The sequence below is a fragment of the Penicillium psychrosexuale genome (genome assembly GCF_028828465.1).
Source record: "Penicillium psychrosexuale strain IBT 29551 chromosome Unknown utg000003l, whole genome shotgun sequence".
In the NCBI taxonomy this organism is placed as follows: Eukaryota; Fungi; Ascomycota; class Eurotiomycetes; order Eurotiales; family Aspergillaceae; genus Penicillium; species Penicillium psychrosexuale.
Window position 1 is genome coordinate 4,768,128 of NW_026643188.1, and position 16,239 is coordinate 4,784,366.

At 46.5% G+C, this 16,239-nt stretch overlaps 9 protein-coding genes across 9 annotated transcripts; 4 read left to right on the forward strand and 5 right to left on the reverse strand.

Moving 5' to 3' along the window:
* Positions 1-822: 822 nt before the first annotated feature.
* On the forward strand, positions 823-1,101 carry N7518_005655 (uncharacterized protein; the record flags this gene model as incomplete). The annotated part of the gene is made up of 1 exon (XM_057186582.1): positions 823-1,101. One exon carries the CDS (start codon positions 823-825, stop codon positions 1,099-1,101), a length of 279 nt encoding a protein of 92 aa, XP_057043352.1.
* Positions 1,102-1,497: 396 nt separating this feature from the next.
* Positions 1,498-2,070, reverse strand: N7518_005656 (uncharacterized protein; the record flags this gene model as incomplete). Its single annotated transcript, XM_057186583.1, has 1 exon — positions 1,498-2,070. One exon carries the CDS (start codon positions 2,068-2,070, stop codon positions 1,498-1,500), a length of 573 nt encoding a protein of 190 aa, XP_057043353.1.
* Positions 2,071-2,696: 626 nt separating this feature from the next.
* N7518_005657 (uncharacterized protein) lies at positions 2,697-3,629 on the reverse strand (the record flags this gene model as incomplete). Its single annotated transcript, XM_057186584.1, has 2 exons — positions 2,697-3,095; positions 3,171-3,629. The coding sequence occupies 2 exons, from the start codon at positions 3,627-3,629 to the stop codon at positions 2,697-2,699; spliced, it is 858 nt and encodes a 285-aa protein (XP_057043354.1).
* Positions 3,630-4,082: 453 nt separating this feature from the next.
* N7518_005658 (bZIP transcription factor) lies at positions 4,083-4,805 on the forward strand (the record flags this gene model as incomplete). The annotated part of the gene is made up of 1 exon (XM_057186585.1): positions 4,083-4,805. One exon carries the CDS (start codon positions 4,083-4,085, stop codon positions 4,803-4,805), a length of 723 nt encoding a protein of 240 aa, XP_057043355.1.
* A 425-nt stretch (positions 4,806-5,230) lies between these two features.
* Positions 5,231-6,358, reverse strand: N7518_005659 (uncharacterized protein; the record flags this gene model as incomplete). The annotated part of the gene is made up of 5 exons (XM_057186586.1): positions 5,231-5,274; positions 5,347-5,514; positions 5,599-5,941; positions 5,996-6,100; positions 6,155-6,358. 5 exons carry the CDS (start codon positions 6,356-6,358, stop codon positions 5,231-5,233), a joined length of 864 nt encoding a protein of 287 aa, XP_057043356.1.
* Positions 6,359-7,397: 1,039 nt separating this feature from the next.
* On the reverse strand, positions 7,398-8,737 carry N7518_005660 (arsenic resistance protein; the record flags this gene model as incomplete). The annotated part of the gene is made up of 4 exons (XM_057186587.1): positions 7,398-8,054; positions 8,113-8,199; positions 8,253-8,395; positions 8,446-8,737. The coding sequence occupies 4 exons, from the start codon at positions 8,735-8,737 to the stop codon at positions 7,398-7,400; spliced, it is 1,179 nt and encodes a 392-aa protein (XP_057043357.1).
* Positions 8,738-9,660: 923 nt separating this feature from the next.
* Positions 9,661-10,065, forward strand: N7518_005661 (arsenate reductase ArsC; the record flags this gene model as incomplete). The annotated part of the gene is made up of 1 exon (XM_057186588.1): positions 9,661-10,065. One exon carries the CDS (start codon positions 9,661-9,663, stop codon positions 10,063-10,065), a length of 405 nt encoding a protein of 134 aa, XP_057043358.1.
* Positions 10,066-11,170: 1,105 nt separating this feature from the next.
* On the forward strand, positions 11,171-12,306 carry N7518_005662 (putative cell wall organization protein/glutathione transferase (Gto3); the record flags this gene model as incomplete). Its single annotated transcript, XM_057186589.1, has 3 exons — positions 11,171-11,566; positions 11,628-12,092; positions 12,145-12,306. The coding sequence occupies 3 exons, from the start codon at positions 11,171-11,173 to the stop codon at positions 12,304-12,306; spliced, it is 1,023 nt and encodes a 340-aa protein (XP_057043359.1).
* Positions 12,307-12,676: 370 nt separating this feature from the next.
* Positions 12,677-16,235, reverse strand: N7518_005663 (putative SNF2 family helicase; the record flags this gene model as incomplete). Its single annotated transcript, XM_057186590.1, has 12 exons — positions 12,677-12,976; positions 13,045-13,221; positions 13,281-14,128; positions 14,181-14,358; positions 14,415-14,502; positions 14,579-14,678; positions 14,736-14,893; positions 14,945-15,064; positions 15,123-15,204; positions 15,263-15,347; positions 15,399-15,419; positions 15,480-16,235. The coding sequence occupies 12 exons, from the start codon at positions 16,233-16,235 to the stop codon at positions 12,677-12,679; spliced, it is 2,913 nt and encodes a 970-aa protein (XP_057043360.1).
* Between the last annotated feature and the right edge of the window lie 4 nt (positions 16,236-16,239).

Sequence of the window (16,239 nt, forward strand, 5' to 3'; positions counted from 1 at the left end):
AAGTAAGCCGATATTTTTGTTGTAAGAAGAGTACGTCGCCCATACATGCCGCGCTTGTACTTAACTCATTAACACCGGTTTGGAGATTCAACCCACTTAGCTGAGATTCGGGGAAACATTATTTAGACATATAACACAATGCTCGAAACACCTCTAGTTCCATCGTCAGTGAAGTGGTCGGCGACGGGATATAATATAAGGCAGACCATCTTATAATTCATTTGACAAGATTACATACAATACATTGAACATTCTCTTTTTCTCTAATTTTGCGGCAACGCCGCTTGAAACAGGGAAGATGACCAGAGCATCAAAGGGGTGCGACTTATCTATCAACATGGTTCGTAATCATGAGAGAGGCAATATGATGCTTTCTCGTAAACAGCGCTGAGTGCTTCCTCACAAAATTATGAACGGCCAAGTTAATTGGGGAGCGAAGCGAAGCATCTTACGTATGTGTGACATGGCCAAGTTTTCTCATGTGATCATCAGTCGCTTCGTTCTGCAACGACTATCTCGACGGCCGCCGTCAAGATCACTAGTATATTGCTTGAATCCAGTTGCTCGGATTGGGTCAGCCAAGCCTGCAAGCCAACCATCGTAGCTTTCTTCCGAGGGTATTCATGCCAGATAACTATACATCAATGCCCAATTGAGTCACGTGGGAGGGGCGCGGGCTGTCACGTGATGACAACCCCCGTCAACCTGGGAACAAACAATGATCGCGTCTATTGTCCATTCCCGAAAGTCCTCCGTTCGAAAGTTTGGTTACAGGGTTCTTTTTTAAAGAGAAATTTTAAAAAAAGAACACAACAAAACGCGATGGATCCGGATCACGACATACAGCGAGCAATAGAAACACGGTCGAACAACTCCGAGTCCGACAAGAAGTCACAGGCGAGAGATATTCAACAAGCCGTTAGTTCTACGATTTCAGACCGAGCCGAGCAGACAGTCCGAGAATCAGGCCAAGATCTCTCATCGGAGAGCTTAGACCCAGCGGGGAAGCATTATCCATTTCGCATCTTGCAAACAAACAAGGATGTCGAGCGTGTAGTCGTCGAGTGGTTCATAGTAAACTCTATCCCTCCTGCATCCTAATCGTCCAATCTCTGATACATGTTAGAATCGAGCCAATATTCAGAGAGTGGCAAGAAGGTTTCAACGAACGGTTTCCCCCGATCCGAGGTCACACCTCTCACAATGGTTCTTGATATCCACTACGCATATGCCGCGCCCTGGAACCATGAGTCAAGGGATGTCCCCGGACGACCGATCTAGAATAATAATCTGGATTGCATTAGGAAAGCTTAGTCTTGATAATGGACATTCTCACATGATGGAGAGTGGGCAAGACATGAGTCTGGATGGGCATGAGAAGATTTATTTTTCTGGTAAAGCCGGGGGCCTTGCCGTGTTGTTATTATTAAAAATGTCACAGAATTTGAGCATAATTGAACTATGAGTTATCGACCGGGAATGGCATCGTTTCAGGATCTAGCGGGGGAGGAGGGTTTCCTGGGGAACTCCATAATTGCTCCAGTCCACCATATACTGGCCCCAATCCACTAGGTGGACTGGGGGAATATCATCAGGTAATGGAAGCGGGTTTGACAAGTTTTGAATTTCCGACACGAATGAAGGACCCCAATCTTGCGGATCTAGTTCTGATTGCCAAAAAGACAGCGGGTTGCCTATATCCTGCACCCATTGTGCAAGGGTCGGAGAACGTTGCAAACGTGTTTCATCATCGCCGGTCATACGGGAGGAAGGTACCACCTCCTGAGATGCATCATTTGGCGGGGGAGAAGGAGGAGTTGCCCAATTTGCTGGTGTTGGATCCAATGATTCTGCTGGTGGTGACCTGTAGGGCGAAACCAATTTCTGGCGGCTCTGATGAATGCGTGAAGTTCTTGTAATACTCGAGAGGACCTCAGCTGCTTGCGCATCTTCGAATGATAGCCCAGTAGCGGTCGGGGTTGCAGAGGCATTTCCTCTCAAACTCCAGTCATTCGACAGTATGTTCGATTCGGCTGCCGGGGAGATTCGAGCAGTCATTAATGCGGTCATGCGTGTTTCTGTGGTCGGCGTTCTGGCTTGGCTTGCTGTCTCCTGTGCTGGAGGGCTAATATCGGACTTCAAATAATGATCTGTGACGGCCTCAAATGTCTTTCGTAGAGTCGATCTAGGCCGAGATGCCCTTAGAAAAAATTACAGCACCTAATATCAAGGCCATCAGCACTTTAGCCATATATTCCCTCAACATGATTTTTCATGTGTACGTAGTAGTAGATTTCATTTACCCCGACCCCTCGCAAAGTTGATTTAACCACTAGACCAAAATACGAATCCGTACCCAGCCTAGTGGGTTGTGGTTTAGAATCCAACTCGCAAAGCGATATACAGGCTACAGCAACTATATATGTTGTATATCCATATTTACATTCGAAATTGGCTTCCATATTTTACACAGAGAAACTATCTCAAACCCTAATGCCAAGCCGGTGGTGAAACAGTCTAGGCCGAGTTAGGATAGGCCGCTGATCATCCCCATGTGTCAATAAGCTGGAAGACGCGCGCGTCGCGCGCTGCGGCCCTGAAACGATGAAAGTGTAAGAAAAGTGTAAGAACGAGATGAGCCACAGTAAATAAAGACCTCGTTCTTAAAAAAGAACTATATTGTTATATATCTTTCATCAAGCTGTAGCGGCATTCATCTTTGCCTCCTTTAATCTCTTCTCCTCCCGTTCGCTAAAGCGATCACCAAAAAGACCGACGTGAGGCCGCATCAGAATCGTGTATTTGACAAATTCCTCCATACAATCCACGAGGCGATCCCGGTTGCCACTAGGCATAAGTCGTTGATGTCCCGGTTGATCTTCATCTGGAAATTGTGTATATGCCTTGGGGATCGAGGATTGATTCGGAATAGTAAACATGCGCATCCACCGACCCAGGAGACGTAAAGAGTTGACGGCATTGAACGATTGGGATCCACCGCACACCTGGGCAATAGCCAGCGTTCGGCCTTGGGTGGGACGGACACTTCCTGTGGTTAAAGGAATCCAATCGATCTGATTCTTGAATACAGCGGTCTAAAGTTGCGAGAGAAACGCACGAGTAAGTAGTTGCTGCACTGAGTGTCAAGATTCTCTTGAGAAGTCACTCACTAAATTGCCATGTTGTTCAGGCGAAACCCAGACATGCCCATCACTCCACAAACTAAGCTCTCGGAGCTCCTGTACTTTAGAATGGCCGATATCACTATCGTTCTTCACCGGAAGACCTTCAGGGTTAAAGACGCGTACATCACAGCCGAGCCGGAAAAGGATACGGGAAGCTTCCAATGCCACTAGCCGCGAATATGATCTTCTCCGAAGACTGCCATAAAGTACTAGAACTTTCAACCTCTCGTTTGTGACCCGCAAGTTAAGTTCGGCCATGTCTACTGCAGTGGTCAAGTCTAAGTTGTTGACCCAGTCTTCAGTGGCATTGTCGCTAAGGATGAATGGCCGGTACTTCTGGCGGATATCTGGGCTATCTTCACTCGGGCGTAATGCCAGAGTTCGATATGAGACATCCATTTGGCGGGTGTTCGCAACCACTGGTTGAGGAACAGCGGAAGACATCCTTGCTGAAAATTTGGATTGTAGCAGAAATGATGAGGCTGCTGGCCTAAATGTCGAGGGCGCCCGTGGTATAATGTAAGATAGCATAGGTTATACCCGTGAAAATAGATGGCAAAGGTAACAAAAAAAAAACAAGAGAGTTAAAAATTGACTATACGTGCTTAGTATGTATAGTATGTCACTAGCGAAATGTGATTGGACAAGATATCAGAAATAGAGGCTTGGATAATATTTTTGCCCCATCTAGCTGGATATTTTGATGATTGGACAGCTAGAAGAAATTACGAAATGTCGCCACAGAGTTACGTTTCAGCTTGACCATCTCTTTGGACTCCCAAGAGTTTAACTGTAAAACTATAAACACCCCCCTTTCTCCCCCACCAAAAACCCGTACTTTCACTATTTGCATTTCCATTCCCAAGCACAAGGATGAAGGGAAAGGAAACTATAAATATGAAGGAGGGCGAAACATCATCCGCTCGAATCCGCGAAAATCAACGGCGTTCTCGCACACGGCGCAAGGAGTACATCCAGCAACTTGAGCAACGAGTAAGGTCATTCGAAAAGCTTGGCATAGCGGCGACACAGGATGTTCAAAAAGCAGGAAGAAAAGTCGCGGCAGAAAATGTTTCTCTCCGATCCCTCCTGATGACCCATGGTGTCACCGAAAAACAAATCGAAGACTACTTAGAATCGCAAAGACAACCAACGAACTCTACCCTATCTCAGTGTCCATTAGTGGTCTCCCTACCATCAGCAAACTTGCACCTGCCGACGACCCACAGCCAACCTCTTGTGGATTACCACCATCCACTGGCAAGTCCATCTTCTCGGGAGTTGAACACCTCGCAGCATCCGTTTATAACTCTTGAGATGACATCTTCGCCGCCCAAATCAGATGCAAAGAGCCGCATGGATACCCCCAATAGCCAAGAATCAAGTGTAGGGCGAGCAGTCGAGCTCAGTCCCGTCACAGCTGAACCTGTCCCTGAATCACAGCACTTTGGCGGTGATCAGGATACAGGTCAATTTACATCGTGCATGACTGCAGCAAGTCTTATCGAAAGTATGCGAAATCATTCAGACTTTCGTGATGTGCGATCCGAACTTGGATGTGATTCGGAATCAAATTGCATGGTGAAAAATATGTCCATTTTCGACATCTTGGATAAGTGACAGCCATGAATCTCTGGCAGATTCAGTCGGTGAGATGATACGAAGACTTCAGGTCAACCTAAAGTCCGATGCGGTTTCAGACTAGCACGCACCCCGTCGGAAGGTTGTAGAGTTGATAATAAGGTTATGTATACTGTTCTTGCTGATATATTTCTTTAATACACCTAATGTATCATGTTTATCTTGATTAGGTATCCTGTTGATGCGAAAAAATAAAGCCCTGAGGCTCTAGTATTGTTCTAGTTCTCCGAGCTTACAACATATAAAATCCACGGAACCTTTTGCGGGACAAAGAATGATCCTATCTGGGCATTGAAATTATCTGAGTCTCATAGATCAAAACTAGCTGGGAAATCTCTTGCCTATTAAAACTATGTTGAATAGTTTTATGCATTAGGCTGGAAGAATGATATGAATTACGGTCATCAGTCGTGAATATCCGGCTTAACAGCAAGGATCTTGAAGGAACCTAAATAAAAAGGATCGACGAGGGTCCGATCAGCGGTGCATTGCTAGTGGCTTATTTGGTAGATGAACTCACCAGTCCAGAGGTTGAAATCCACATCCGGAATTTTCTTCATCTCCCCGGTCGCTCTGGATTCCGTCGCATCACAATATGAGCTGGTATGGCCTGATCCGTTGGCATTTTCACTTTCACACATTTCCTTGTAAAGGTTCAGGTCGCTGTTGGTGTTCAGAATCAATATATCTACAGGCTGGGTGTCAGTGCTGGATCAAATTACACGAGGAAAAAGAAGAAAGAATGAAAGACCGGTAAGGACAGATCCAGTACCTTGAAAACCTGCTTGTTTCAGATACCTTTCATAATCGCTGACCTGGCTGGCGCCAGCGATACAACCAACATACAACGAAAGGTCTGTCTTTATTTCCATCGGAAGCTCTCGCTTTGCCAGAATGTCGCTGATTGCAACCCTGCCCCCCGGCTTCAGTAGGCGGAACATCTCCTGGAAAACAAGCGGTTTCTCGGCTTCTGGCACCAGATTCACCACACAGTTGCTGATTATGCAATCAACAGTGGATGATGGCACTGGGATAGAAGTAATGAAAGCCTCGATAAAAGCTGCGTTGGAGGCGCCAGCATTTCTCGCATTTCGACGTGCTAGTTCCAGCATGTCCTGCCAAGATTAAGTAAAGAGCATAGGTAGGTTAGCAGGGAATGGTTGGCGTACTTTCGTCATATCAATACCAATGGCTTTTCCTTCCAGTCCAACCTTCTTTACGGCTAGCAAAACATCAATGCCCCCGCCACTACCCAAATCAAGCACAGTCTCGCCCTACATATGGATATTAGTTCCAGCAATAAGGGGCGACCGATGGCTATGCCCTACTGTTCTTATATTTGCTGTTGCTAATGGATTCCCGCAGCTGACACCTAGATTCGCGTTGTCCGGAATAGAACGCAAATCCTCTAGATCATATCCAAACGCGGTTGCGACCTTGCGTTCATAGGACCTTTGATTATCGGGGCCAGCCTGTCTCGCAACGCTCGCGTAGCGCTCTTGCACAGAATGGTAGGTATCTTGAGAGTTCATGGTTTCAGTTTCAGTTTCAGCAGGGCGGAGGTGAAGGACTGTGCTGTGAGCAAAGATCATCAGAAACTTCAGTAAAGATCCAAATTGGTGATTTGAGAAATTGAATTTGCAAGGGACCAAGTCTAATTATATATATCTTTGTTGGGTGGCCGACAAGGCGGTCACTCAGTGGGTCCAGATCCCACTACTAGTTAGAGTAGCTAGTTTGGTTCCTCCTCTTCTTTCTCTCTCCTCTCCGTCCATTATCACTTCACCAGAATCTACCTTCTTGTCTTTCTCATACGAGTTCACCTAGAAGTAGATCTCTATTAATCTTTGCTATTAAAGAACCATCCGGGCGATGGATGTCATGTCTATAGCATCGTTGACGTGGAGACGGGCAGATATTTGCCATTCTTTCCGCTGATTGGGCAGTCATGCTAACTGGTATGTCACCGTTTGTCAAATAACTGTCACTGCCAAGCCGATATATCACTGGATTTTCCCCAAACCAAAAGAGGGATTTTACTAAGTTCGTGTTAGAGAGATTGGCCACGTGCAGCACTATGAAAGCAGACCTTTGAATCATAATTGAGATAGATGATGATTGTACAAGACACCAAAAATTGAAATTGAGATACCTCAAGGAAGAGAGAAAGTCATGGCCCAAATGCGGCAAATGCGGCAAATGCGCCAAATGCGCCAAACCGGAATACTAGTGCCTCGGACTGACAACCCAGGCTAACCCATAAGCACAAAAGAGTCTCTATTTACCCGTGGCAAACAGTGGAAATTAGTAGACCGCATGGTTATTTCACCGGTGTTACGGAGTACACAGGCCAGAGCTCAGTCCGTTACACCTGGAACGCCATGTGGCTTATGTAAAGTATTGTGGAGACGAATTTTTGACAAGTATTGATTATGTACTAGTTGCAACGGTCCGTACGCCTCTAGCCTCTTCTATATTAGTTCCTTCACTTAACATAGCTTTCCGTAATAGATCAGGGTTCAGAATATGCAAAAACTTCGCGAAACGTGAATATTTGTCTTGCTTTTCGTTTTAGTCCTTCCAACCAACTCGCTTGGCTATAAATTTGACAACATAGACAAGGCCAAGCAGTACCGGAACCTCAATCAACGGGCCAACAGTGGAGGCAAGCGCCTGATTGCTGTTGGCACCAAACGTTGCGACAGCAACAGCAATAGCAAGCTCGAAATTATTGCTGGCAGCGGTGAAACTTTGAGTAGCAGCCAACTTGTAACCAAACCCGAGCTTGTAAGTCACAAGAAGAGTGACGAAGAAGACAATTATAAAATAAACGAAGAGCGGAGCGGCAACTCGGATCACTGATACAATCTGATGAACAACCTGGCGGCCCTGAGATGCGAACAACACAAGGATCGTGAAGAGAAGTCCAAGAAGGGACCACGGGCCAGCCCACTTCAGGAACACCTGATCGTACCAACGTGGGCTAGCTATCTTTCGAAGTGTAATGCGGGTAATGATTGCGGCACCTAAGGGGATGCCAAGGAACACTGCCACACTTTTGGCAGCGGTAGAATATGAGAGTGTAACTTGACTGCCCGAGTGGCCAATGACCTTGATGAAGAAGATGGCTAAGGGAGCGAAGAGCACCATCTGAAGCAGTGAATTGACCGCAACAAGAATAGCGCAGTATTCATTATCACCGCCAGCAAGACCGGTCCAGATGAGAACCTATTGGCAAGGATATATTAGATTGACTCCAGTACAACATATAAAAGTGGTAGCTTACCATAGCGATGCATCTGGCTAATCCAACGAGAATCAAGCCCTCCCGAAGTTCTGGCTCGTCTGGCAGGAAAGCCCATGCTAGTGCAAGCTGGATCATGAAACATCAGCACGCATCACCATGACGAGTCGGATTGGTCTCACCATGAGGAAAGGGGCAATAATCCAATTGACGAAGATGCTGAACGCAATCTGAATCCAGATCCCACGCTCTCGGAAGACATGATGTAAGGATTCGTACCGCACTTTGCAAAGAATAGGATACATCATGACCAAGAGACCGATCGCTTGCACCATTTAGCCGAGACCGTTCATTCACAGTTTCATGTGTACATACCGATTGGAATAGACACCCCAACGAATTTCCCCTTTTGCAAGGCAGGACCCGTATTTTCGACAAAGTTGCCCAGGATGATTCCGACAGCCATGGCAAGGAAGATCCATACAGCCAGAAAACGATCTAACCAGCCAAGACCTTTGAAGGCTGATTGCTTGGTCGTGTTCGCTTCCGATTTTTGCTTTTCGACATCCTCGGCTGTAGGAATTGGTGGTTGATTTTCCAATATTGTGTTATGATATTGCGATTCCTCCGTCGCGGGCAGAACTGTCTGAGGAGTTGGGGCGGCCATCTCCGGTACCATATAGCGAATGATGGTTTGATTTCTGCACAGGTGTTTTTCTCGGGGGAAAATTTCCCGAAAAGTTGAAAGGCACGACAGTGAGTTGCAGGAACCCCCTGCTTCACTGAAGCCGTCTTCAATATATGTAGCTCTAGCCTGGGGGGGGGGCGGTTAAGCGCTAGTTCTAATTAATTCAAAAAAGGCATTTCAGTGGCCAATCAATTCAGATGTGTGACACTTTGTTACCCTCGACCAATCACCACCAAGCAGTGACATACCTGTAACCTCCTTGCTTTGTCATTGGCATGTAAGGTTCCGAGGCTCTGGACTTGTCCATACAGATGTTGCTATCTACGAAAAATCGATAAGATTAATGAGGGTCTAAGTGGCCAATTGAAGAGTCGCAAGCAACCCGTGATCGACAATTACCAAGCTAAAAAAGGTCAAAACGACTCAGTATGCCGTTCAACCTTATTCATAGGACGCATGCCCTATTTTTCTTCCAAACTTGGACCAGTCATAGTGTTCGAGTGACATGCAGATGGCCCGGAAATTCGCCCATGTCAGAACAGAAATCAATAGTACCCGGGACTTACCCATAGACATGCTTAGTCCACGCTAACGGCCTTCCGTGTGTGAGGCTTAACAAAAAAACAGCCCTTTTCCGCTAGTAGAAAAGAGAATGTTCTAGATCAATGGTTTGTTGAGTTCCCTCTCTTACAAGCTAACACGTAGTATATAAAACCCAAGCGCTGCCTATATTCATTTTATACGAAAACAAGAGCATCATCAATACATTCTCGCTTCATGATTATCTTAAGAAACATTTGCCAATTGTACCCGCCAAGTACTACTACCCTGACAATCTCGTCCCTCACATTCAACGAACCGCTCCACGACGACTGCCCACAAGATTACTAGATAGGCACATTATGGCTAAGCCCAGCGTCTTGTTTGTCTGCGTTCACAACGCTGGCCGCTCCCAAATGGCCGCCGGCTACCTCATTCATCTTGCTGGCGACACTATTGAAGTCCGCTCTGCCGGGTCGGCCCCAGCCGACTCCATCAATCCCATGGTTGTTGAAGCTATGCGCGAAGAGGGCATCGACCTCAGCAACCAAACCCCCAAGATCCTCACGGCCGACGCGGTTCAAGCCAGCGATGTTGTCATCACTATGGGTTGCGGCGATGCGTGCCCCTTCTTCGCTGGCAAGCGCTACCTCGACTGGCAACTTGACGATCCCGCCGGGCAAGGCTTAGATGCTGTACGGACCATCCGTCACGAAATTCGTCACCGTATCGAGGGACTCATCATCGAACTCCAGTCTTCCTTCTGAACGCATTGGAGGATGATGCCCAAATGTAGCTGCGAACCACTATTCAATAGATTGTTATGGGTGCTTTGGCGAACAGCTGTGGGGTGGGGCCGGCAGTTAACAGTACTATACTACATACCACATACGAGAAATCAATGCCAAGAAGAATTGATACTGTTCACGTTAGTATTCGCTACTCTGTTAAAGAGGATTTTTATGATCGCACCCTTGCTGCTGCCAGAAACTTCAGCCATCTCTACTACTACTAGCTCTATGTTTGTAGCTCACCGGTGCACCATTCAGCGATTCCGCGCAGGCTTTTGGTGATTTATTAAATGCTTGGCATCTTTTAGATAGAGAAGAGGGCTAAGTGCCAAATCTGGCTAGCATTTTTCGAGTAATGATTCGCCTAGGCCATCAAAAATAAACAGATCGATGGTCTATACTAGTCAAGAACATGCACATTCATGAACCGGTTTTTATAAAACAAGGTCACTAGGCCCCAACATAACATTTATAGAGCAGCAAAACATAAGGAGGTCTCTTTCGCATTCACGCTAGTGGTATGGAAAACCCGGTAGGAAAAAAACCATACCCAGAGAGATCTAAATGCTATCGGACTTTTATCTGTCACTATAGAAGAGAAAGAGAGAGTAATCGCTCAATCCAAGAGCGGGAGATGAGATATCATGAATGATAGTCGGATGGCTGAGCCCATTTGTATAGTCCCTAATGATTCTCTTATTCGGACGTAGTGCAGCTAGGTGCCCCTTACGTGCAGTGCACATAAGCCACACGCCGGAGAGTTAGTAGTTGGGTGGGTGACCACCAGCGAATCCTCACTGTTGTATGTTTATGTTTTTGTTTTGTTCATTAGCCTGAACGTCGAGTTGCCTGGTGTATGTGAGATTGAGCAGCTGAGAAATGGTTTTCTGTCTACTATTCCACGGTTAGATTTTGATGTTTAGAGGTCCACAATAGCGGGATAGTTCCGCACGACGTTATCAATCAAAGAGCTGGACACCTACCTGGTGGACACTACTACACCTGAACAACTCAACACTCCGAAGTTACCTACGTCGAAATTTGAACCCAATTGCTTAATTGTATTGAAGTCCCATCGGCCATGACAGCCCAAACCCCAATCCACGAGCCCGCAACTGCTGACGGCTGGCATGGCGTCATCCCGAGCGAGGAATTCCCCGCCGAGAAAGGCCGCTACCACCTCTATATTGGCCTCTTTTGTCCCTTCGCCCATCGCGTAAATTTCGTCCGCCATCTGAAAGGCTTGACCGAATTCATTGACATCAGCATTGTCAAGCCATACCCCAAGGGTGACGCCAAAGGCTGGCCAGGATGGCGATTCCCGGTCTCTGATGATGAGTATCCCGGTGCGACAGTTGATCACCTGTTTGGCGAAGACTATTTGCACAAAGTCTATTTCCGAGCCGACCCCGATTACAAGGGGCGGTATTCGGTGCCGTTGCTGTGGGATACGAAGACTGGAACGGCGATTTGCAATGTATAACACCTAATGGATCTTGGCGAGTAAACGTTGTACTGACCGGATATATCGTCGTTAGGAAAGTGCGGAACTTCTTCGATGGCTTCCCACGGCTTTCAATGAACTGCTTCCACCATCGCTCGCTGCGATTGACCTCTACCCGGTATATCTGCGCGATAAAATTGATGCAGTCACCACGTGGATGCAATCTGATGTCAATGCTGGAGTATATAAAGCAGGCTTTGCGTCCTCGCAGGAAGAGTATGACAAAAACGTCATTCCTGTTTTTGGGGCTCTGAACAAACTCGAGAAGATTGTTGCAAATAATGGAGGCCCGTTTGTGCTCGGTCGAGATTTAACTGAGCTGGATATCCGGTTGTATGCAACATTGATCCGCTTTGACACGGTGTATGTGCAACATTTCAAGTGCAACCTAGGCACCATCCGACATGATTATCCAGTTTTAAACAACTGGCTCAAGGGCATGTATTGGAATGTTAAAGCGGCGAGAGACTCGACAAACTTTCTACATATCAAAGAGAATGTATGTTGACATGCCTTTTTGGTACTAATTGACACCAACTGACTTGATACAGTATACAAAGAGTCATGCGGATATCAATCCAAAGGCAATCACGCCTATGGGTCCTTTCCCTAACGTCGAGGAGGGGTTCGAAGAGGACTGGAGCAAGTTGGCTGTCGGCGAGGTCAAGCACCCCTCTGTGTTAGATTATGAAACTACAATTCCTGATCTGTAGTGATTAATATTGGCTGTCAAGATGTTTGATATTAACATATCTACGTCGTGTCTGGGTTGTGCCTTTTGAATGCTTTTTTCTGGATGTCAGTGTTTGAGATAGAACCTAGGAGCACAAAATACATCCAATGATACTGGAAAATTGAGTCATAGATGGCATACTTTCGCCTCATAAACAGAGGATATCGAATGCTAAATGAATGTATATGCATCCAAGCAAGCCCAGCTGGGCAGCGAAATTATCCTAAAAATCAATGTCCTTTGCAACTGCTCAATCCATCGTTCTGCACACTTTCCCTGGTCCTCTCTGTTCTTTTCTATCTTAATTTTTTCGGTTTTCTTTTCTTCTTCGGCTGTCGGGTAGCCTCCTCCTAACCATCCTCGGAAGAATTCACCTCTTCAATGATCCCCGATTCAACAGCCTGTGTCCAGGTGTGGACATTCTTGTTTCCCTTACTAGTGAAAATTGAAAATGCACCATTCGGTTCTTCACGAATATCCCCAGAGGGACCGAGTATCTGCTTAAGCGACTCCGTGCTAAACAGCCGATGGATGTTCCGGGTCTTTTCCTTCTGCAGACCGATCATCCACGAGTCAATGGACCCTTTTGCCACAATTTGGACGTATTCCACTAAGCGAGGTTGTCCGATGCGGTACAGACGACAGTACGCCTAGCAACTTATTGTTAGCTTGCCTATAGCCTTTCACCCTTCCAGGATCTGAGTCCAGACTTCCTTACCTGATCTTGAATCGCTTCATTCCACCAGGGATCCACAAGGATGCACTTGTTAGCCATATTCAAATTGAGGCCAACACCGCCAGTCTTCAGGGAGGAAATCATGATTTTGATATCTTTCTCCTTGCTGAACTGCTCAATTTGCCTATCACGCAAGGTTGGCGACACCTTCCCTGTAATCTATATTGGCATTGTTAGTAATGTGGCTCGGTGTTTTTCTCTTACCAGTCTTGACGTACGGTTGCATATTTCCAGCCCTCCTCCTCACACATGAACTGAAGAAGTTGAATGGTCTTCAGGAATTGAGCGAAGATGACGATCTTGACATTTTCATCCTCTTGCACCCAGTTTGCGATGAGTTTCCGAACCGCTGTGGTTTTCGCTGACGGCATACGATCCCCAATGCACGAAATCCAATCGCTCTCATCCTCACTGGGCTCGTCCCACTCGCGATCTGATGGATCTTGTAGAACCTGTTGTTTGAATAACTTTTGGCGCCGCTTTTTGAAGACGTTCCTGCCATTTCCCTTCCGCACGGACTGCTTTCTCTTCTTTGGTGAGCCCTTTGGTGAATCGTCGGAGTATCCGGCCTCCTTGATGGGTTTTTTGCAGGAGCTGCAGATGCGGGTGGCGGTATCGGTATTTCCACTTTGGTCGGGTAGTGCATCAAAGCACCCCTTGCAATAAAGGTGATGACAGGATGTGACCACGAATGCCTCCTTCTCATTTGCGATATTTGTGCAATGAGGGCATATTCTGCATATGACTTGGTAGTGTTTTCCCTCGTTTTCGCGAACGCGCTCCACGTGTTCGTAAAATTTTACCTGGAGGTCGGAAAAGTCTCCTGGAGGCCTTGGTCGAGGAGCGACCTTGTCACCCACACCGAGAATTAAGTTGATGATGACCCCTGATGCGCTCTTAGCCACGCCTTCTGCTTGTACCATCTTTTTGAGGTTTGCAATGACACTTTGGTTGAGCGCAGTCTCGAGGAATTTTTGGGCGAGGAGCGGATGGCTCACAAACATTCTCAGCATTGTTATAACGGCCAAGATGCATTTGCTCTGTTTCTGTTTTGTATCGGCAGACCCTTGTGGGATGTGTTAACGCTCAGCTTCTTTCGCTATTAATGTCAGACCTACCATTGACCATTGCAATGCCCAGATCCTGAATCTCCCTGTAAAGAAACTTTTCAGCTGGGCAAAGTTCGACCTCTACAACTCGGTTATTGATGCCCGGAAGCGTGATAATGGGCTTGCCAAGTATCCAGGTACTGTATGTACTGCGGTGTAGGACAGTTTCAAGGATGTTATCCAACCCCTATAGAGAATGTTAATTTTGGATTTTGAAGTAAAGGCTCCCTCCACAAGACTAACCTTGGAGTATTTTTTCAGGAAGGTGTCATATTCCATTCTTTCCGATGTAAAGATGAAATGGATATATGGGTAAAGTTCTTCCACCCCGCTAGAAACATTTAGTCAGTACTCAGGACTTCAGTCATTCCAAAGCTTGCCATGCCCAAGTGGTGGCTAGTTCTTACTTGTGTAACGGCGTCCCGCTCATAGCCCATTTGAATTTGCCTTTCAAGGCTCGGACAGCGATAGAGGTTGCGGAATCTTTGTTCTTGATCAAATGAGCTTCTGCGAAGTCGAATTAGTATCAACCGCATTGGATATATTTATAAGTCATGTACATACCGTCAAGAATGATGCGGTGCCACTCAACCTTATGGAAAGGTCCAGCTCTACGATAGTATTCCTTTTCTCTCCAAGCCTCAAGCTTTTCGGGAGACTTGGTCATGACTGGTGGTTTCAACTTCGGATGCGAACTGCAGACTTGCTCATATGTGGTGATCCTATAAGGTCAGGGACATGAAACATACAGTAATCTGCTTCAAATGTCTTACACAATAAGCCGTTTTTGCATCGCTCTCACAACATCGCTCTCGCTCGTTCGTGCACCGGCGTAATACTCGAGAACGTCTCTACTTACCCTTTCCTCGCAATGCGTAGAGATTTGATCGATCCTATAACCGAGTTAAGTAACACTCACATTAATCTTTTATGTCGAAGAGTGAGACATACCACTGTGCAATCAAGCTTCTCGGGACAATGATCAGAGTCGGGGCTTTTGAACGATTTGAGAACTTTTCGTTCGCGATATTTGCTTGTGGAAAATGTAAGATTTTGACTTCTCAAGGTGACATGATATTCTTCGTTCTTACCGAGAGCTGTAAGCGTTTTCCCTAGGCCCATCTCGTCGCAGAGCAAGCCTCCATTTGGCTCCACCGCCGAACTCTCGCGATTGCGCTATGCACGTCAGCTAGGTACTATGTTTATAACATAGAATGCCGAACTTACCATCCACGCAGCGGCCTTGAGCTGTTTCAATAGTCAGTCACATATATCACAAGTTGAACCTGATAGATCAAGATTTCGAACCTGATGGTGCTTCAGCAGTGTTTTGAGACCCCTAACCTTCCAGTTCATGTTGATGATTGACGCCGAGGGCTCGAATTTCCTCGAGTCCTGAATCAATGAATTCGCGTCTTTTTTAGCCTGCGGTTGGTCTTCAATTGAAAGCTTCGCAACTTCCTCTGCGAGCGCTGTCGTCTTGTTCTTTTGCTGGGACACAGGGGTCAATTGCTGTATATTGGCGTTGGCCTTTGCGCCGCTGAGTATGTTACTATGCATCAGACCCTTGACTTTCTCGATGAAACTCGATGAGGTTGAGATTCGTTCCTGCTGTTTTCGCTTGGTTTTGCTTGAGATCTCTTTTTTCACTGGCTTGGAAGAACATTCCATGGGGTCAAAATCACTATCATTTCTAGAAGATTCAGCAGGCTCGGGCTCGGAATCCACCAGTGACTCCGCGTTTGAGGCTAGTTTGAACTCCTCATCAGAACAGTTTTCCTCGTCGCCAGAAGACTCCTCATCATCGGAGACATGGTTCGAGCCTGTTTTATCCAGCGATTCCTCGTCAGGTTCCTTAGGGAAATTCTCTGGCACAGGATCATCTTGCTTCAAGGCTTTTTTCGGGCAGAAGTAAGTGGTGATCAGTTTCTGATTTGGTATGTCACCTTGGATATGGACTTCCATGTTTGGAAACTTGCTCGGACTGTTTGTCAGGTCCTTTGGCTCGGACTTCACCTCCATGCCATCGACAGGACTTGGAGTATCTTTTAGGACCGCCTCCATTGTG